General features: G+C 33.7%; 4 protein-coding genes across 4 annotated transcripts; 2 read left to right on the forward strand and 2 right to left on the reverse strand.

Moving 5' to 3' along the window:
* LOC104728473 (O-acyltransferase WSD1) lies at positions 2,353-4,336 on the forward strand. The gene is made up of 7 exons (XM_019235905.1): positions 2,353-2,535; positions 2,623-3,189; positions 3,279-3,345; positions 3,458-3,570; positions 3,646-3,861; positions 3,952-4,077; positions 4,199-4,336. Exons 1-7 carry the CDS (start codon positions 2,353-2,355, stop codon positions 4,334-4,336), a joined length of 1,410 nt encoding a protein of 469 aa, XP_019091450.1.
* Positions 6,986-9,066, reverse strand: LOC104728491 (O-acyltransferase WSD1-like). Its single transcript, XM_010447463.2, has 6 exons — positions 8,305-9,066; positions 8,149-8,215; positions 7,962-8,056; positions 7,654-7,863; positions 7,404-7,541; positions 6,986-7,318 (listed from the first exon to the last, which is right to left on the reverse strand). The coding sequence occupies exons 1-6, from the start codon at positions 8,890-8,892 to the stop codon at positions 7,151-7,153; spliced, it is 1,266 nt and encodes a 421-aa protein (XP_010445765.1). The 5' UTR covers positions 8,893-9,066; the 3' UTR covers positions 6,986-7,150.
* On the reverse strand, positions 11,230-13,766 carry LOC104728498 (O-acyltransferase WSD1-like). Its single transcript, XM_010447466.2, has 7 exons — positions 13,486-13,766; positions 12,549-13,139; positions 12,393-12,459; positions 12,206-12,300; positions 11,898-12,107; positions 11,648-11,785; positions 11,230-11,562 (listed from the first exon to the last, which is right to left on the reverse strand). Exons 1-7 carry the CDS (start codon positions 13,690-13,692, stop codon positions 11,395-11,397), a joined length of 1,476 nt encoding a protein of 491 aa, XP_010445768.1. The 5' UTR covers positions 13,693-13,766; the 3' UTR covers positions 11,230-11,394.
* Positions 17,944-20,229, forward strand: LOC104728504 (protein BOBBER 1). The gene is made up of 6 exons (XM_010447473.2): positions 17,944-18,547; positions 19,054-19,226; positions 19,329-19,377; positions 19,483-19,649; positions 19,767-19,850; positions 19,934-20,229. Exons 1-6 carry the CDS (start codon positions 18,160-18,162, stop codon positions 19,970-19,972), a joined length of 900 nt encoding a protein of 299 aa, XP_010445775.1. The 5' UTR covers positions 17,944-18,159; the 3' UTR covers positions 19,973-20,229.

Here is a 20,915-nt window from a genome sequence, read left to right on the forward strand (position 1 = left end):
GATGAATTTACTGTTTAACCTTTAACATTAGTAATTTACTGTTTAACCTTTGCATATAAAGAATTTGTTACGTTGAACATTAAACATTGCTAAGAATGATTTACGTTAGAAACAAAATCATTTCTTTTGTAAACTTTGTACATGAACACATGTCCGTCAGTCCATGTGTCACTTAATACATAGACGTGCATGTTTTGATATCCATTATTGGCAGTACAGTATATAGATAAAACTGAATATTGCTTTTTAGACATTATAATGGGTTTACCAATCAGGGTATCATTTGTAGACTTTTCTCATGTATCATAAGAGTATAAGACTCACGAAAACCATACACACATCTCACATTACCCCATACTCGTAATTTCATAAAATCAATTTAACATTAATATATTGATAACGAATTATAAAAGTATATGAAACACTATCTTAATTATCATTCAAAGATTTAGTGACTAACATGACATCATTTAATTACACTTATAATGCTAATACAGTTGATGAATTTGACAGGAGCATTCATAAGATTGGTTGTTGGTAATGCGTTAACCTTCCACTGAATAATTTAGATTCAACCATTGGATATTAAGAGCAGAGGTTAAAAGTCAAAAGATGTATTGATTAGAGATAACTAACTAGACCAAAGAACGTTACGTTACAATTATTATTATTAGTTTGATTTTACGTTAGAAATCATAGTGCTTTATCTATATCTTCATCTCTAATTAACCCATACCGACAACTTCTTTCTATGGATTAATCATTTTCAACAAATAAAATGGCAATTCTATTAGTGGCTTCTGAGTTTATGGATCAAGATTAGGTTTGAGCTTGTGACAAAAAAAAAAAAAAAAAGAAAGATTAGGTTTTAGCTCTGGGCTTTGGGCTTACTAAATACTTCATTCGGGCATGTCTTATTGTTTGGAAGAGTTAGCTATTAAATTTTGATATGTAGAACTCTAGAATAATAAACATAAGATTATACTTTCGGATGTTGTTAATTTTATGCTATTGAAATTGAATTTGTAATATAGAGAAAACATTATTAACAATAAATTATAAATATAATAGACAAATTCACTTATACACATGGCATACATAAATTTAAATTTATGAATAATAATATCAGTTGTTGTATTTTAATAGTCAATCAAACTATCAAAATATAAAAGATGGATATTTAAAAATTGAAAACTTAAAATTTTTTTAGCTATTTTTATGACATGTTACAGAATATTTTATATCATTATAGTTTAAAAATACAATATAACAATTGTTTTATAGATATGAGTTTTAGAAGAAACATACATTATTATATCAATATATATATGTATATTTATATAATTATTAATTTATGATATTATTGGGACCATATTTTACATGAAGATTTTAAAAAATTATTATTTTATTATCTTATCGAATTTTGTTAATTTTTTATACTAGCCCGACTTGGGACTAGCAAAATTTATTAATTTATAGAGTATTAATTTATAGAGGTTTTACTGTATGTCTTCTTCTTCGATGAAATCTGAGAAAATCTGAAAGTTATCGTCTTCTCCTAGATAAGTGTTTCAATTCAGCATCGTCTTCTCTGAGCCTCGACGAAGGTGAGTATAAGTGTATTAATTCAAATTGGATTTGTGGATTTGTGTTTGTGAATCGTTTTAATTTGTTGTTGTTGTTGTTGTTGTTATTGTTTCATAAGCTTCTCTGCTTTTTTTTTTTGGGATCCTAGTAGTGTTTGATCATGTTGTAGCTCAATGTCATTCACTTTGGTTCATAATGATTTTTACATCTATATTTTGTCTTTACTCATCAGTATTTTGTCTTTAATTACTTCAGGTTCATAATGATTTTTACAGTAAAAGTAAAATAATATTGAGTTTATATGAGCTTTATATAGGTTTAAATGGGTTTATGGGTTTACCCATATTTAAATGGGCAAAACTAAATGGGGGATTAAACTTAAATGGGTTTATATGGGTTTAATCTCAAATGGACTGGGTTTTATATGAGCTGGGTTTAAATGGGATGGGTATGCCCATATGGGAAAAGTCGCTCGTAAAATATCGTAGACAAGTCGCTCGTAAAATATACATAAATCTTGAAGCAATTAATGTCACGTGGGAAAACCTGTTAAAAGGCATTAACAGATAAAATACTGTCAGAAATGATTTACTCTACCTATTACGTACGCTAATGTAACCATTAGATGCAAATAATAGTATATAATTTTATTAATAACTAACGTTTAGTTATTTTCACATTTAAGTTTAAGATATGAACCAAACTAGCTAGAAGAGAACAAGGGAGACGAAATTGAGAGGTGAAAGAAAAATGAAAGATGTGAATATGACGAAGGAAGAAGAAGAGGAGGAGGAGCCTCTAAGCCCGATGGCTCGTGTATTCCTATCGCCGGGGATAGACAATTGCATTATCACGATGATCGGATTCAAAGCCAAGATTAATCCTCACATCATTCTAGATGACTTGAAGCATAACGTTTCCAAGCATCCTCGTTTCTGTAGTAAACTGGTAATAACCACACACACATATATACACAACTTATATATAGGATTTAACATTTGTTTTTTTTTTGTAAACTATATATGGATTGTGTAGTCAGATGATGGTGCTAGATGGATGAAGACTAGAGTCAATGTAGAAGACCATGTGTTTTCACCAGACATAGACCTACAAGAGATCAAAGACGATGGAGATGGCTTCGTCGATGACTATGTCTCGCGGTTAACGCTGAGCCCTCTCGATAAATCGAGACCGTTGTGGGATATTCACATCCTCAATGTCAAAACATCTGATGCAGAAGCGGTCGGGGTAATGAGATGTCATCATTCTTTGGCAGATGGAATGTCCTTGATGTCTCTCTTGGTGGCCTGTACCCGAAAAACATCAGATCCTGAGGCATTTCCTACCATTCCTGCTATAAAACGGCGAGAAAAAATTGGAAACAAAGGATGGTTTATAAGATCCATAATCGCTATATACTCTGCGGTGAGATTGATTTGGAATACCATTGTAGATCTTTTACTGCTTTTGGCAACTACATTGTTTTTGAAGGATACGGAGACGCCCCTTAACGAAGGTGCTGGTGTCGGTAATACAAGAAGATTTTATCACCGAACCGTCTCATTGGATGATATTAAACTTATAAAAAAGACTATGAACATGGTGAGTTACTATTTTGAATTCGGTTGTAATAATTTTGCATACTCCCTATATATATATTTTTTTTTTTTGGGTTTTGTGTGTGTGGCTAGACTGTCAATGATGTTTTACTTGGAGTTACACAAGCCGCTCTCTCACGCTATCTGAACCAGCGATATGGTAAATATTGATATGGGAAGTCAATATCAAATATATATATATATACATATACAATGCGTTGGAACTAATTTTCTAATGTTTTGCATTTGTATACTATTTCTTGAATATCAAGGCAACAAAGATGGTGAGGATGGAACAACGACATCGGATCAAAACAATCTTCCAGATGGAATGCGAATTCGAGCAGGTGTTGCGGTTAATCTAAGGCAGGATATCGGAATCCAGGTGAGATATCTACACCTAAAATTTAGCATTAACTGAAGAGAATTTAACCATGACTTGAATAACAATTGCATGAAGCCTGTTGCGGATATGTTGGCCAAGGGTTCGAAGTGTAGATGGGGTAACTACGTCACCTTAGCTTTTGTTCCGTTCTCCATCAGTTTAGAAACCGATCCATTGGTTCCTCTATTAAAAGCTAAATCAATAATGGATCGAATGAAGCACTCTTTTTGCGCGGTTGTGCATTATTCAATCATCAACGTCATCCTTAATATTTTCGGACCTGATGCTAAGGTATATATTGTGATAAATAACTCAAAGGTTTGTTTGTGCTTCAATGTGGGGACGACATTATTTCCTCATATGACACTCATGGCATTGTAGGTAGTCAAACGTACATTTTCGAACACAACAACAATCTTATCAAACATCGTTGGCCCTGTTGAAGAAGTTAGTTTACACGGCAATCATATCACTTACATCGCTCTAAGTTCCTATGGACACTCGCAAGTACGTGTTTCTTCACAATAATTGAATTGATAAGTTTTCAAATTAGTATTCGTGGAGAGAGCTCTTTTCTATTTTTCTTCTTCTAATTATATAATATCCATACATGTAATGTGTTTGGTAGGCATTGGGGATACATTTCATAAGTTATGCTGAGAAGATGGTAATTTCGATAGCTGTTGATCCTTCAGTCATACCAGATCCTCACAATATTTGTGATAAAATGGAGGAATCTTTGAAAGCTATGAAAGACGCTCTATAGTGTTATGATCAAATTGTTGGAGTACATAACTGAAGCTACTAATCTTGATCTGTTAAAATTTGGTATATGCATGGGTGATTGTGTAATTAAGAGGGGGTATTGAAGTTAGTATTTTAGAAGACTTTGGAGTATTCCTAAAATCACTTGTTATTCAATTGATGATTTTTAAAAATCTTTTAAAATCCTATGTTATTCAACTTGGATTTATATAAAATCATTTAAAATAATTTAAAATCCCTTGTTATTCAATCAATGAATTATAAAACTTAATTGAAATCTACTGTTATTCAAAATATCACAACTTTTTAAAAAACTACTACTTTGAATGATTTTAGTAGATTTTGAATTGTTTTTTAGTTAAAAATACTCTCCCCCAAAATCATACCCTTTGAGGTAGAATTTTACAGGATTTCATAAAAAGAAAAAAACTGCACTTCCTGGGAAATCAAAATTGAAACGGAAACGATCTCACCTGGTCATGTCTTCTAGCTCTTCCCCACTCCTCCGCTCCAATCCCACCACCGGCGAATTTGATTGCTTCCTCTCTCGTTTCAGATTTGTTTTGCATTTGGCAGTCTCAATGGGAGATATATACAAATGACTGAAGATCATAAAGTAATTAGCTTGTCCGAGAGAAAACAATTCCAGTATGCAGGACTATCATTGAGAGATGGAGAGAATCTGATCTTTTGTACTAGCTTAATGAATTAAACACGCTGGTGATTCCATCTTCATTGTAACAAAATCACCAAGTCTGATTTGATAATTTGTTTCAGGTATAAACCTTGCAAAGATGCTTGTAGACAAATTTCCAAAGCAGCCGTTTAATTGCAGAGCCATATATAAGCCTGCATGTGCATATCGATCAATCTAGTAAAATGTATTTGCTCAATTGACTAGGTAAACACATAAACGTAATAAGTTTGTCCCTTGTTCTCATTTTTTTTTGCTTATTCTAATAACTGAAAGAAAAAAAAAATCTGTAGTGATGGTTTTAACATTAAACCAAAAAAAAATTCTGTTGTGATGGGTTATGGTATATGGTAAGTCCAAAGAAAGCTGTGCAGCTTGTACTTCAGGTAAACAATTTTTTTTGAATCATCAATACATTTGTTAGTAGTATGTCTTAGAACCTTGATCTAATGTAGTGTTTATGTATAACACAAATGGAACAGATGAAAGAGAAAGAGGGACAAAGAATGTTGCAGAGAAGATAGCAAAATGGTCTGCTGAATGAAGCTAGAGCAATGCGTACAAAGGACAACACCTCCATCATTTACTTATATTTCGATACTTCCACCTTGGTTTCTCTCTAACCTTTGCTTCTTAGGCTCTTATAGACTTCATCTTCTTCCAATAGATAAAACTCTCTATTTTGTCATCTTCTCCTTCTTATGCTTTTTTCTTTTCTTTTCTTTTCTTCATCTTCTTCTCAGTAACTCCTTTTTTTTTTTTGCTGTTGTGTGGTTGCTACTCTCTGTTTTTGGTTACACTCCTCTGCTTTTTACTTTGCAAGTCACAACAAATCTTATCCACATTAAATTCTTGTCACCTCAAATACAATACACAATACTGCACAACAAGCAACACACACAGAGTCGGCCCAAAGGCCAAGCCCATGAAGCATGAGCTTGTGGCCTTATTTTCTGCTGTGTATTTTATATATAACTTTTGGCTTTATTTTCCAAAAAATGTGTTTAGTCTAGTGGCATTTGTCTTTGTTAGTGGGAATGAGTTCATGGGTTCGATTCTGACGAAATCAATCTCCTAAGCTTACTTCTCAATCAATATAATCCCTTGTTAATCAAGAAAAATAAAGACATGGAACATAAGATTGTTTTGGTAGGCTATGTTGTTCATGTGATGATCATGATGGGATGGTGGTGTTTCTTTGCTATTATCATCGCTACTGCTATTGTGATTGGACGGCATAGTACCGTAGAGAAATTGTCGTTGAAGTTGTTGTGATGATGATGATTGTGGTTGTTGTGTTTGTTGTCGCTGAACACGGACATGAATTGCTCGTCGTTAAACATGTCAAAGTGGTGGTTTCCGACGCTGGAGGCAGGTGGTGCAAGGTAAGTGATGAATACGCTGATTGAACAGTCTCATGAAAAATTGATGAGAAGTCGAGAGCATTTATCATGGTCATCTGAGTTCTAAAAGCAATTTTTTTTTTGTTATAAAGTATCCTAAAATCTCCCAAAATCTAATAATAAAATCTCTTCAAATCACAAAGTATTTTTAAAAAAATATTTAAAAACTCTAACAAATAACCAAAAATCTTCTAAAAGCTCAATGAATCTTGCAAAATCCTAAAATACTCAAATCCCACCAAATCCCTTAAAATACAAATTCAATACCCCCTCTAAGTATGAAATAATTTATTGTAAAACTTTATATTGTGTGTGCAAACCTATAAATATGGGGTATATGTTTATTTTAACAAAAGCTTTCATCTTTTCATTTTCTCTTCTTCCCACAAAGTTTATTTTAATTTCGTTCTTATTTGTTTCTGAGTACGTTCCCACAAACTTATTCAAAGATGAAATTCGCTTTCGGAAGTGAATTAGTATCTATTAAAATGTCTAGTGAAATCTAGCTACCAAGTAACTTCAAAATCTCATATTAACCTAACAAAGTCATCGATCTGCTTAAATAAACTTTTTGTCGTACAATTTTCATATCGATATGTCTGTCTAGTTGTTATAATAACATTTAAGGTAATTAATATAGAGTAATCATAGAGGGACCGTAGTACATAAAAAAAGAAATGGACGAATCCACAGTGTGACAAAAACAAAAGAGATTTAACTAGACCTCAATCTCATATAATCCTCTTTCTAAGACAGCGGATTTAATTATCTTAAGAGACTCCACCAAATCGTCACACATCTTGTGAGGGTCAGGAATGACCGTTGGATCCGCCGTTACTGATATTATGACCTTGTTCGCATAGCTCTGGAAATGTATAGTAAGAGCCTTCAAACACATACAAAGAACATGATTAAAAACAGAATAGTCAGAAGATTCTATATGATGAATTTTCTATATAAAATATACTTACATGTGGATGGCCAAAAACACAAGGAGCGATATAAGATAGTGGATGACCATGGAATGTAATTTCTTCCTTTGGACCGACCACATTTGAAAATGTCAACGTTGTGCTATGGATCACTTTCCTTACAAGAACTACACTTGCCTGTATTTTTTTTTTATGAATTTTTTTCTCCATTAGACAATATTTATGTGTATAAAAAATAAACAAAACCTATGCATGATTGACTCTGTATAAAATTAAATTTAGATGTCACCTTGAGCCCAAGAACTTTTAGTATCAATTTAAAGAATGCCATGGAGAATACAGCTTCGAGAGAGTGTTTCTTGCGGTCGATCGTGGCTTTAGCTCGGCGCACGTATTCTAGAGGATCAGTTTCTAGCCCAACAGAGAACGGGAGGAGAATGTACCCGAAGAGATTCCCCCATCTGCATTTCGATTTCTTGGCCATCATATCCGCTAGAGCCTATATGTAGCATCATTGAACAATAAATGAAACCACACAATCTGTTTACAAATTATTTGGTCTCAAAATATTCCTAGACTAAGTAAATATATGAAAACCTCAATTCCTGCGTTTGGTCTCAAGTTAATCATAATTGCTGAACGAAGTCGGATTCTCCTCATCGACTCTTTCAATTTCGGTGTTGCTTCTTGATCTATTTCAAAACATATGAATATAGTTTCGTTAGATGAGCGTGAGCTCTAAATTAAATATGTATAACACTGTGAAGTAAAAAACAACTTTTACCATATCTTCGGCTAAGATACCGTGAAAGTCCGGCTTCTGTTACTCCAAGAAGAACATCATTGACCGTCTAACAAAGATATATTAAAAATGTCAGTGATTTATACATGAAAAAATTAAAAGAATTCTATTAAAATTAGTAAAACAGAACAAATTTACCATTTTCAATGCGTTTTTCACAAGCTTAACATCGTCAAAGCTGATAATCCTGTGGACGAACCGCTTAGGGTTAAGTTCACTACCAGGTTTGGCCAAGAGAGGAGTCTCCGTATCCCTCACCAAAAATATTGTAAGAGCAAACATTAAGATATCAACAAAAGTGTTGAATAGCAATCTTATGATGAACCAGAGCCCTACAAACAACCACCAAATCTTGTTGAAAAACCCGCTGTTGCAGCTCGGTCCAAAGCGTTTCTTCTGAACCGCTACTGTAGGCAAAGCCTCGAGGTTTGATGTTTTGCGGGTGCAAGCCAGGAAAAGAGACATGAGAGACATACCATCACCCAAAGAATGATGGATCTTGAGAAGAGCAATGGATTCAGCGTTGGATGTTTTGAGGTGTATTAAGTGAATTTCCCATAATGGTTTAGACAAATCCATAGGGATGGTTGTTAACTTAGAAATATAGTCTTCAAGATACTGATCAGGATTTTCGATTTTGGGATCTATATCAGGCACAATCACATGATCTTCTACTTTAACTTTTGTCCGAACCCAACACGGTTTCCCTTTCTTCCCATTGTTCATCTCCTGAGTTCATCATCATGACAAGAAAAAAGATTCATATACATAACAAAAGGTAACAAAGAGGATTAATGTTTCACCTTTTTCAGTTGGATTAGTATGTTATAACTCTAATGATACAAGCACGATAAGAGAAAACGTTTTTACTATTGGAAAATTCTGAACTTAGTGGTGATATATTATCCAAAGGTTTGATCTAATATATTCTTCTTACCCCTTTCAGTTTTAATGTTGTGTGTGTGTGTGTGTGGACTTACANTTTGGCAGTCTCAATGGGAGATATATACAAATGACTGAAGATCATAAAGTAATTAGCTTGTCCGAGAGAAAACAATTCCAGTATGCAGGACTATCATTGAGAGATGGAGAGAATCTGATCTTTTGTACTAGCTTAATGAATTAAACACGCTGGTGATTCCATCTTCATTGTAACAAAATCACCAAGTCTGATTTGATAATTTGTTTCAGGTATAAACCTTGCAAAGATGCTTGTAGACAAATTTCCAAAGCAGCCGTTTAATTGCAGAGCCATATATAAGCCTGCATGTGCATATCGATCAATCTAGTAAAATGTATTTGCTCAATTGACTAGGTAAACACATAAACGTAATAAGTTTGTCCCTTGTTCTCATTTTTTTTTGCTTATTCTAATAACTGAAAGAAAAAAAAAATCTGTAGTGATGGTTTTAACATTAAACCAAAAAAAAATTCTGTTGTGATGGGTTATGGTATATGGTAAGTCCAAAGAAAGCTGTGCAGCTTGTACTTCAGGTAAACAATTTTTTTTGAATCATCAATACATTTGTTAGTAGTATGTCTTAGAACCTTGATCTAATGTAGTGTTTATGTATAACACAAATGGAACAGATGAAAGAGAAAGAGGGACAAAGAATGTTGCAGAGAAGATAGCAAAATGGTCTGCTGAATGAAGCTAGAGCAATGCGTACAAAGGACAACACCTCCATCATTTACTTATATTTCGATACTTCCACCTTGGTTTCTCTCTAACCTTTGCTTCTTAGGCTCTTATAGACTTCATCTTCTTCCAATAGATAAAACTCTCTATTTTGTCATCTTCTCCTTCTTATGCTTTTTTTTTTCTTTTCTTTTCTTCATCTTCTTCTCAGTAACTCCTTTTTTTTTTTTGCTGTTGTGTGGTTGCTACTCTCTGTTTTTGGTTACACTCCTCTGCTTTTTACTTTGCAAGTCACAACAAATCTTATCCACATTAAATTCTTGTCACCTCAAATACAATACACAATACTGCACAACAAGCAACACACACAGAGTCGGCCCAAAGGCCAAGCCCATGAAGCATGAGCTTGTGGCCTTATTTTCTGCTGTGTATTTTATATATAACTTTTGGCTTTATTTTCCAAAAAATGTGTTTAGTCTAGTGGCATTTGTCTTTGTTAGTGGGAATGAGTTCATGGGTTCGATTCTGACGAAATCAATCTCCTAAGCTTACTTCTCAATCAATATAATCCCTTGTTAATCAAGAAAAATAAAGACATGGAACATAAGATTGTTTTGGTAGGCTATGTTGTTCATGTGATGATCATGATGGGATGGTGGTGTTTCTTTGCTATTATCATCGCTACTGCTATTGTGATTGGACGGCATAGTACCGTAGAGAAATTGTCGTTGAAGTTGTTGTGATGATGATGATTGTGGTTGTTGTGTTTGTTGTCGCTGAACACGGACATGAATTGCTCGTCGTTAAACATGTCAAAGTGGTGGTTTCCGACGCTGGAGGCAGGTGGTGCAAGGTAAGTGATGAATACGCTGATTGAACAGTCTCATGAAAAATTGATGAGAAGTCGAGAGCATTTATCATGGTCATCTGAGTTCTAAAAGCAATTTTTTTTTTGTTATAAAGTATCCTAAAATCTCCCAAAATCTAATAATAAAATCTCTTCAAATCACAAAGTATTTTTAAAAAAATATTTAAAAACTCTAACAAATAACCAAAAATCTTCTAAAAGCTCAATGAATCTTGCAAAATCCTAAAATACTCAAATCCCACCAAATCCCTTAAAATACAAATTCAATACCCCCTCTAAGTATGAAATAATTTATTGTAAAACTTTATATTGTGTGTGCAAACCTATAAATATGGGGTATATGTTTATTTTAACAAAAGCTTTCATCTTTTCATTTTCTCTTCTTCCCACAAAGTTTATTTTAATTTCGTTCTTATTTGTTTCTGAGTACGTTCCCACAAACTTATTCAAAGATGAAATTCGCTTTCGGAAGTGAATTAGTATCTATTAAAATGTCTAGTGAAATCTAGCTACCAAGTAACTTCAAAATCTCATATTAACCTAACAAAGTCATCGATCTGCTTAAATAAACTTTTTGTCGTACAATTTTCATATCGATATGTCTGTCTAGTTGTTATAATAACATTTAAGGTAATTAATATAGAGTAATCATAGAGGGACCGTAGTACATAAAAAAAGAAATGGACGAATCCACAGTGTGACAAAAACAAAAGAGATTTAACTAGACCTCAATCTCATATAATCCTCTTTCTAAGACAGCGGATTTAATTATCTTAAGAGACTCCACCAAATCGTCACACATCTTGTGAGGGTCAGGAATGACCGTTGGATCCGCCGTTACTGATATTATGACCTTGTTCGCATAGCTCTGGAAATGTATAGTAAGAGCCTTCAAACACATACAAAGAACATGATTAAAAACAGAATAGTCAGAAGATTCTATATGATGAATTTTCTATATAAAATATACTTACATGTGGATGGCCAAAAACACAAGGAGCGATATAAGATAGTGGATGACCATGGAATGTAATTTCTTCCTTTGGACCGACCACATTTGAAAATGTCAACGTTGTGCTATGGATCACTTTCCTTACAAGAACTACACTTGCCTGTATTTTTTTTTTATGAATTTTTTTCTCCATTAGACAATATTTATGTGTATAAAAAATAAACAAAACCTATGCATGATTGACTCTGTATAAAATTAAATTTAGATGTCACCTTGAGCCCAAGAACTTTTAGTATCAATTTAAAGAATGCCATGGAGAATACAGCTTCGAGAGAGTGTTTCTTGCGGTCGATCGTGGCTTTAGCTCGGCGCACGTATTCTAGAGGATCAGTTTCTAGCCCAACAGAGAACGGGAGGAGAATGTACCCGAAGAGATTCCCCCATCTGCATTTCGATTTCTTGGCCATCATATCCGCTAGAGCCTATATGTAGCATCATTGAACAATAAATGAAACCACACAATCTGTTTACAAATTATTTGGTCTCAAAATATTCCTAGACTAAGTAAATATATGAAAACCTCAATTCCTGCGTTTGGTCTCAAGTTAATCATAATTGCTGAACGAAGTCGGATTCTCCTCATCGACTCTTTCAATTTCGGTGTTGCTTCTTGATCTATTTCAAAACATATGAATATAGTTTCGTTAGATGAGCGTGAGCTCTAAATTAAATATGTATAACACTGTGAAGTAAAAAACAACTTTTACCATATCTTCGGCTAAGATACCGTGAAAGTCCGGCTTCTGTTACTCCAAGAAGAACATCATTGACCGTCTAACAAAGATATATTAAAAATGTCAGTGATTTATACATGAAAAAATTAAAAGAATTCTATTAAAATTAGTAAAACAGAACAAATTTACCATTTTCAATGCGTTTTTCACAAGCTTAACATCGTCAAAGCTGATAATCCTGTGGACGAACCGCTTAGGGTTAAATTCACTACCGGGTTTGGCCAAGAGAGGAGTCTCCGTATCCCTCACCAAAAATATTGTAAGAGCAAACATTAAGATATCAACAAAAGTGTTGAATAGCAATCTTATGATGAACCAGAGCCCTACAAACAACCACCAAATCTTGTTGAAAAACCCGCTGTTGCAGCTCGGTCCAAAGCGTTTCTTCTGAACCGCTACTGTAGGCAAAGCCTCGAGGTTTGATGTTTTGCGGGTGCAAGCCAGGAAAAGAGACATGAGAGACATACCATCACCCAAAGAATGATGGATCTTGAGAAGAGCAATGGATTCAGCGTTGGATGTTTTGAGGTGTATTATGTGAATTTCCCATAATGGTTTAGACAAATCCATAGGAATGGTTGTTAACTTAGAGATATAGTCTTCAAGATACTGATCAGGATTTTCGATTTTGGGATCTATTTCAGGCACAATCACATGATCTTCTACTTTAACTTTTGTCCGAACCCAACACGGTTTCCCTTTCTTCCCATTGTTCATCTCCTGAGTTCATCATGACAAGAAAAGATTAAAGAATATATATCATATACATAAATAACAAAAGGTAAAATTAAACTAGATGATTGTTTCACCTTTTTCAGAGTTATTAGCATGTTATAACTCTAATGACACAAACACGATAAGAGAACACGTTTTTACTATTGAAAAATTCTGAACTTAGTGGTGGTATTAGTATACATAGAATCCAAAGCTTTGGTATAATTAATATTCTTCTTCTAACTCCCTTTCATTTTTAATGTATAAGTTGTGTGTGTGTATGTTTGGACTTACTAAAATGAAAATATATAATATGGTTTTAATAAATATATTATGTGTGTTTGGGACTTACTAAAATGCTGGAGAAGCGAGGGTGGTTTACAAGGGTGCGTTTAAGGCCGTCGATAATGGCAGGTGTGTTTCCTTTGACTCTACATCCCATTGTGACAATTATCGCACAGTTAAAATCCGGCGAATTGAACAGCCGTGAACATGGGCTGAGCGGCTCCTCCTCCACCACCGTCTCCATCACGGTGTTCTTCTTCTTCTCTCCACCCATTCTTTGACTTATTTGTGGCTCTTTCCAAGTTTTGTGGGGGTGTTTTTTTTCTTCACTCACAGTCACTTTATGCTCTATCCTCTCTTTCTTTCTCTATATATATATAATAAATATGTTACACGATTTTAGTTATGAACTCATGGTCCCTTTTGTTAACATACCTACTACATGTTCATGTCAGTATATTTTATGGGGCTTTTTAATGACATCATCAGATGGACATTATGCGTTATACATTGTTCTATCGTGCATAACCATTTTTTTTTTTTTTTTTTACTGAAGACAAATACTTTTAGAACCCAAAATCTAAAGTTATCTCAGAAGTTGCTACCATTATGCAAATACTGTAGTGGTCAAATCATCAGAATAGAAATCAACTCCTTCAGACACGAGAATTTAATTACTGAGACTACACTTCTTTCTTTTGTGTTGTGCTCCCTGACACTCTGTATTTATGTTAGTAATACATTTCAACTTTTGAAAGATAAATTAAGTAAGACTATAGTGCAATTTGATATCCATGAGAATGCATCAGTATATGTGCACTATTGTTATAAGCTATCTCCAGTGTGAAATTGTCAATTAATTTTACAATTATTCATGAGAGATCAATGGTTATCACTTGCCTTAATTCTATTTTTTATTTTCTTTGGTTAATGTCCTTACTTATATCACTCTTCACCAATCCCAGTCCCTTTATATCCATAGACGTAATAATCATTAATCACTTCAAATGTCACGAATACATTGGGTAGGTACTATCCAATTTATTTGGGCGGCCAACCATATCGACCAGAGATTTTATTTGTACTAATTCATTTAATGTTTACCTTTTAACGTAAACACAACATAAATTATCATTTTACTAAACGTAGAAGTTGTTCTGACCATCTTTTTGGCCATTCAATCAAATAATGAGCCTCTTCTATGTTACAAAAATACGAGAAGTGAAGTCGATGTCGATCAATTCACAAGTACAATTTTATTTCATGTATGCAGAAAGAGACAAAACCTTTTCTTCTTCTTCTTTTGTTGGTTATAAATCTTGATCTTTTTTTTTTTTAATAATTAAAACGGTTTATTCTGCAAATGTATACATTTAAGTTGAATTTTCAGACAGCTTCTTTCAATTAATAAATGACTGGTGTGTGCACTTTTATTACTCTCTCTGTGGGAACGGCAAACTTAACTTTTAATCTTTCAATGAATATGTTGTTTGTAACAACCAACTACTACGGTTCGGGACTAGCCCATTTTATTGATTACCAATTGTAAAATTAATGTGCATGTGAAATAGTTGGAAATTTACAGCAGAAAAAAAAAACAACGGTTACCACCATTATTTTGACTGATTAGAAACGACTTTTAACCATCTTAAAAAGTCAAAAGTGATTTGATAATCGTTTACAAAAGGGATGGATACATTAAATGGTTACACATTCTTTTGTCTTTTCGTGCTTTTTTTATAGAACAGATATTTATTGTATTGTCTAAATCGTGAAATATCTACAACGCCACATAAAACGTTGTTTATCAATCGGAACCGTAACAACAACAAAAGAAAACAAAAAAAACAAATACAACTATCTGAACATGAATTTATCGTTCACAGAAAAATATTGAGATAATTAGGGTCAGTTTAGACCAAAACTTGAATATTTTGACTCCTTTCTTCCCTGATTAACTGTTGGCACCAGTTCTACATTTGGTCTATGTAGCGGAGTGGTAAAATAGTAATATGTTTATGAGAATTCATCCTTTGCTATAGAGTACTCTAGACCAATATGATGACCTTTTAGTTAAAATCTTTAAATAAAATTCAGAAGTACCACTTAGTTATATTTTATGATTTCTACACATGTAAATGTATTGTTATAAATATCAGAAATATGATGTTCTGTAACTAATTTTCTTATAATGTTAAAAAGTTTTGAATCTCGGGCGTATAAACTGAAAACTAGGGAAGGGAGCCAATGCGATGGAATGTAATATATTCACGGCTCAGTAGCTCACATAGAGTGGTACCCATTTATCTGATCTTTACGTGAAGAATCTTCGTTTAGTTGAAAATCTGATGCAATTATGGCTCTCCTCTCATTGCCATTCTCAACCTGCTTGGTCACCGGGAGATAGTACGAGAGAGATTGATTCGGTGGTTGCACCTATTCCTCATTCTTATACTGAGTAACATTTAACATCAACTTAGTTTGTATCTGTTCTAGGTGGTGGGCCTTTTTGCCCTCGCTTTTTGTTCTTTTGTTTTTTTTATAATTTACCTAAAAGTTCTAACGATACGATATGGCTTTGTTTCTTTTTAATATCAACTTCTCTCATGTTACAATTTACCGTACAAACCTATTTAACCAATAATACATGCTTAGCTTTTGCTTGAGGGGTGATATTGGATATAGAGACCGGTCTAGACGTCTAGTCCTATAGTGTCATACCGGTTTCATTACAATTGCTAATGGAAACTAACAAATCATACGTACATCGATTTTTTATCAGAGTGGGGAAATTACACTAATGAATAAGACAAAAGTGTAAATTACACTAATGATTTACTAAGCTCCAAATCATACTGCATCATATTGTTCACAAACTGTGTGTAGATTATACGGACATCGATTTTTTATCAGTGGGGAAATTACACTAATGAATAAGACAAAAGTGTAAATAAACTTTGTTGGGTCTTATTGGGCTATGCTGGTTTGATCGTTCTAAATATTTGGTCCAGGTCCCCAAAAGAGGAAGGATATGGAGCTTAGTAAATTACTAAATTTTGTAATTTTGTTTTATTGATTTACTTTTACTCTAATAAATTTTGTGATTTTTTTTTTTAAACTATGGTCAATAACATCAATTTAAAGACTTATCACCAGAACAAGATAAACATTTAACCGAAGGTTTGAAAGGTAACATATCTTATGTTAGATGTTAAGTGTAGTAAACATTATTAGATGTTGGAATAAATTATTCTTGAACAGTAATTGAGACGAATATTGTCCATTTTATTTCCTGCAATGTTGGATTTATGAATTATGATTTAATCGACGGCTGCATCATATCTTAAATCTCACAAAATATCAACAATCAAAGTAAAATTATTATCTTCAAAAAATCGTGTGCTTCTAACTCAATCGTTACTAAAAATTAAATATCAAACATTACAACACAATTTTTGAATCTTTAACTAGTAGTTGTCTCTAGAAAATATTACAATATTATGCAACATCAATTATACATTTCTTTCTTTTATCTCTTTTGATACTTTAAAAGAAAATATGTATGTTTAAATTTAAAAAAACGGATCATAAGATAAAAATAAAAGACTATTGAAAAATGATTTTTTTATTATATTAATGTGCTCATGTTCTTAAAATGCTGTACTGGGTATAGTATGTATTGGGTTTTAGTTTTCTACTCATTGAATTAAAACTGCACAAATATTGATTTATTAGTGGTTAATCAAATCCAATGTGCAATAATGTTTAGTTTTGGTTGGAATGAAATGATAATGACTTGCCAGCTTTTTATAACACAAATGATGATGTGTCATATTTTGTTTTTATTATACTATTTCAAAATTATAGTGTTTACATATATTTTTAAAAAATTAAGGCAATTTTGTATAATAAAAACAAAATTTCTCATGGATTTATATAGTTGTTATAGAATATTAGATTGTTTTCCAATAGTAAGTCATTCTATACTAAACTTTGCAAATAATATTTCTGAATAATATAATCCATTTGTTTGATATTTTATAAAATTTGTTTTTTTAAATTTTTTTAAATTTGAGTTTACTTGGGGTAATTATGACAATTATCAAAACTGCATCTGTTTTTTTTTCTTTTGCCAAAGTTTTTATATAGAAACCCAAAGATATGTATCTAACCCATTAAAAGATTACAACAAAAATAAACAACAGCTAAAAACCTAAAAACTAAATCAAATTAAATCAAATTACAAAAACCCTAATCTAAATGTGATTGAGATGGCGATGATACACTTATGTTGGTGACGCATGGATTACGGTGTTTGATAGAGTCCGATTAGGGGTCTAAATGCTTAGATTCATCAAAAAAGAGGAATTTAGTATACTTTAATATGAGATTTGTGGGGAAGAAGATTTATTACGGTTTTGACTTTTGAGATAGTCCGTTTAGGGAGATTAATGCTTGGATTTGTTTATGGTTTGAGTGAAAAAGGAGTTCAATATGTTTTTTCCATCAGACTTGATTTTTGTATGAAAAAATTTGTAACGAGTTAACCAAATCCAAGTCTTGAAACTTAATTACATCACCGAAAAAAAAAAAAAAAGTCACTTCTTCTGGAACCTTCTCGATTTCATTTCCCCAAATCAAAGTGAACAACTTTAATCTCCAGAATCGAATCTTGTAACATCTCCATTCCACAATTTCCCTCTCTTCTGTATCTCAAACCCAACAAAACCCTCACACACCCATGGCGATTATCTCTGAGGTAGAAGAAGAAAGCAGTAGCAGCCGACCCACGATGCTACCGTTTAGGGCGACCTTCGATTCTTCAAACCCATTAGGGTTTTTGGAGAAAGTTTTCGACTTTCTTGGAGAACAGAGCGACTTTCTCAAGAAACCTAAAGTGGAGGATGAGATCGCCACCGCGGTTAGGGCGGCCAAGGAAAAGTTGATGAAGGCTGAGAAGAAGAAAGCTGAGAAAGAGACTGTTAAGACTGCGGAGAAGGAGAGTGTTAAGCCTGTGGAGAAGAAGGCTGAGAAGGAGACTGTGAAGCCGTCTGTGGCTGCTTCAAGTGCTGAGCCTATGGAAGTTGAGAAGCCTAAGGAAGAGGAGAAGAAGGGATCTGGTCCCATTGGTAAATATCGAGTCTTTTTCTTTTAACTAACTTTGATGATATTGAATCTGGGAACTTGGCTTGTCGTTTGATCTTAGGGTATGGTTTAGGGTTGGAAAGTTTTGATCTTGATTAAGTTTGAAGATTTGGTTTAGGGTATGTGTTCTCTTAGGATTGGAAAGTTTTGATCTTTATCAAGTTTTATATCCTTTGTTTAACTTAGTATAAAGACCTATGATAATCGAGTGGAGTGTTTAGACTTTGAACCAGTGACGGTTCTTAGATACGTGTTCTATGAGGTATTAAGCATCAATACGTTCTGTTAGTGTTCACTCAACACTAATTTCAACATCAGCTTTGTTGGATTAGAGTACTAGAACTTGATGTCTCTCTAGTTGAAGCAAAACATCGTGAAATCTATACTTGATTGTGGTTTTGCTTTTATCTTATACTCTATAAAATCCTAGGATGAGCATTTGGTGTTTTCTTGTTATCTCTGAGGTAACTTTGTGTATGTTTCTTTGCAGTTCCTAACAAAGGTAATGGAACTGATCTTGAGAACTACTCATGGGTCCAGACTCTCCAGGAGGTCACTGTTAACATCCCAGTGCCTAGTGGGACTAAAGCAAGGTCTGTTGTATGTGAGATTAAGAAAAACCGTCTCAAGGTTGGTGTCAAAGGCCAGGATCCGATCATCGATGTAAGTTCTTTCCTCTGCTATTGTTTATAACAAAGTATACCAAGTTGACACTAGTATCCTTTCAATAGTCTTGCTAATTTTCCAAACTTTCAATAATTATAGGGGGAGCTTTCTCGATCTGTGAAACCTGATGACTGCTACTGGAATATCGGTATTTGCCTAATTCCAAACTGAACAGTTATCAATATAAACTGAACTTTTTTGTTGGTTTAGAAGAGAGTGCTTATTGTTGTTATATAATAATGCTAACTTGCAGAGGATCAGAAGGTGATTTCAATTCTCTTGACTAAGCATGATCAGATGGAGTGGTGGAAATGTTGTGTGAAAGGTGAACCTGAAATAGATACTCAGAAAGTTGAACCAGAGAGCAGCAAATTAGGTGACCTTGACCCAGAAACTCGCCAGACTGTTGAGAAAATGATGGTACTTTGTCTTCGTAGAATCCTTTTGTTTTGCATCCAAGTTTCTCAAATCATCAGCTTTTCTTGTTTATTTCCTGTGTGACATTGAGTGGTTGTTGTTGTGGTTGTCTGTCCACAGTTTGATCAAAGGCAAAAGCAGATGGGTCTTCCAACAAGTGACGAGCTACAGAAGCAAGAGATTCTCAAGAAATTCATGTCTGAGGTAAACATTACATACTCCTATAGTGTCTTTATTTTCAATTCTTATCATATCGTTCTCCTATAGTCTCTTATATTTTCACGCAGCATCCAGAGATGGACTTCTCAAACGCAAAGTTTAACTGATGCTCATGTCCTCTGGTCTCCCCTGCCAAGAAAAAAAACATTTTTGCGTCTTCACCAACTTGTTTTTCGTTGCATCTTTTAAAAAACTTGTTCCCTTTTTACGGCCTCTGTTTTGTCTACTTTGAAAGCAAGTTTCATCCTTGGCTTTATGGTTCCTTAAATACATGTTCGGTTTAACGTCCTTAGCTTTATTATGGTTCTTTTGTTTTTGTTGATTGGTAATTTGGTACTATTTTAAAAACCGGTTATCGTTAATTCATATGAGTCAGCACTTGACCCGGACCAGAAATTGGTATCATTGTACTTCTCCTTTGTTCGATTACGTCCTGTCTAAGAGTGATTGGTCTTAGTGGTCTTAGTCACGTGACCGTGTGGTTGACGCATGGGGTCTTCTTCAATTCGTCATTGTATCAGCCGTTTTCAGTAAAAAGATAAACCGGGACCACGATACAGCTTTGTGGTCCAGACCGGTTTAAGTTGGGAATGTGGTCCACTTCGTTGTTGCTCGACAACCTTCTTTCTTCAACTTCACATAAGGAATCAATCATAGTTACGTAAATGCAAACCCAACGTCCCTCATTTGTGTAAATGCATTCACTTCGAAAGTAAACGATTCTCTCCGCTCTTTGTTGTTGACATGACCTGTGTTCAGTTTTTTACTGCAAGGTTTACGCTGCTGCGAATGGTTTTTATGTTTCTGCGGTTATGTTGCTCTAAGATTTATAAGTGAAGTCATAGATAGTGCAACCATGGATAGTGTTTTTCTAGTAGTTGAAATGGGAGAGAGAGAGACATTCCATATCGTTTTAGTGTAAGCAGGAATATAGTGGGTAGAGGCTAATTGGCTATATATGGCCTTGTCGGTATTCATCAATTATTTGATAGAGACAAACCCAGTATACACACACCTAGTGAGTCTTATTGTTGATTATTAATTTCATCA

Source organism: Camelina sativa, chromosome 2, assembly GCF_000633955.1.
Source record: "Camelina sativa cultivar DH55 chromosome 2, Cs, whole genome shotgun sequence".
NCBI classification, from domain to species: domain Eukaryota; kingdom Viridiplantae; phylum Streptophyta; class Magnoliopsida; order Brassicales; family Brassicaceae; genus Camelina; species Camelina sativa.

Bases quoted from the DNA above. Each gene is read 5' to 3' on its own strand.
- LOC104728473 (XM_019235905.1), top strand. From the start codon at position 2,353: ATGACGAAGGAAGAAGAAGAGGAGGAGGAGCCTCTAAGCCCGATGGCT. The intron at 2,536-2,622 runs GTAATAACCACA...TGGATTGTGTAG, and splicing joins CTCGTTTCTGTAGTAAACTG to TCAGATGATGGTGCTAGATG. The intron at 3,571-3,645 runs GTGAGATATCTA...AATTGCATGAAG, and splicing joins GGCAGGATATCGGAATCCAG to CCTGTTGCGGATATGTTGGC.
- LOC104728491 (XM_010447463.2), bottom strand. From the start codon at position 8,892: ATGAACAATGGGAAGAAAGGGAAACCGTGTTGGGTTCGGACAAAAGTT. The intron at 8,057-8,148 runs GTAAAAGTTGTT...GTTTTGAAATAG, and splicing joins GTATCTTAGCCGAAGATATG to ATCAAGAAGCAACACCGAAA. The intron at 7,542-7,653 runs GTGACATCTAAA...AAAAAAATACAG, and splicing joins TAAAAGTTCTTGGGCTCAAG to GCAAGTGTAGTTCTTGTAAG.
- LOC104728498 (XM_010447466.2), bottom strand. From the start codon at position 13,692: ATGGGTGGAGAGAAGAAGAAGAACACCGTGATGGAGACGGTGGTGGAG. The intron at 12,108-12,205 runs GTTTTCATATAT...TGCTACATATAG, and splicing joins GACCAAACGCAGGAATTGAG to GCTCTAGCGGATATGATGGC. The intron at 11,786-11,897 runs GTGACATCTAAA...AAAAAAATACAG, and splicing joins TAAAAGTTCTTGGGCTCAAG to GCAAGTGTAGTTCTTGTAAG.
- LOC104728504 (XM_010447473.2), top strand. From the start codon at position 18,160: ATGGCGATTATCTCTGAGGTAGAAGAAGAAAGCAGTAGCAGCCGACCC. The intron at 19,650-19,766 runs GTACTTTGTCTT...GTCTGTCCACAG, and splicing joins AGACTGTTGAGAAAATGATG to TTTGATCAAAGGCAAAAGCA. The intron at 19,851-19,933 runs GTAAACATTACA...ATTTTCACGCAG, and splicing joins TCAAGAAATTCATGTCTGAG to CATCCAGAGATGGACTTCTC.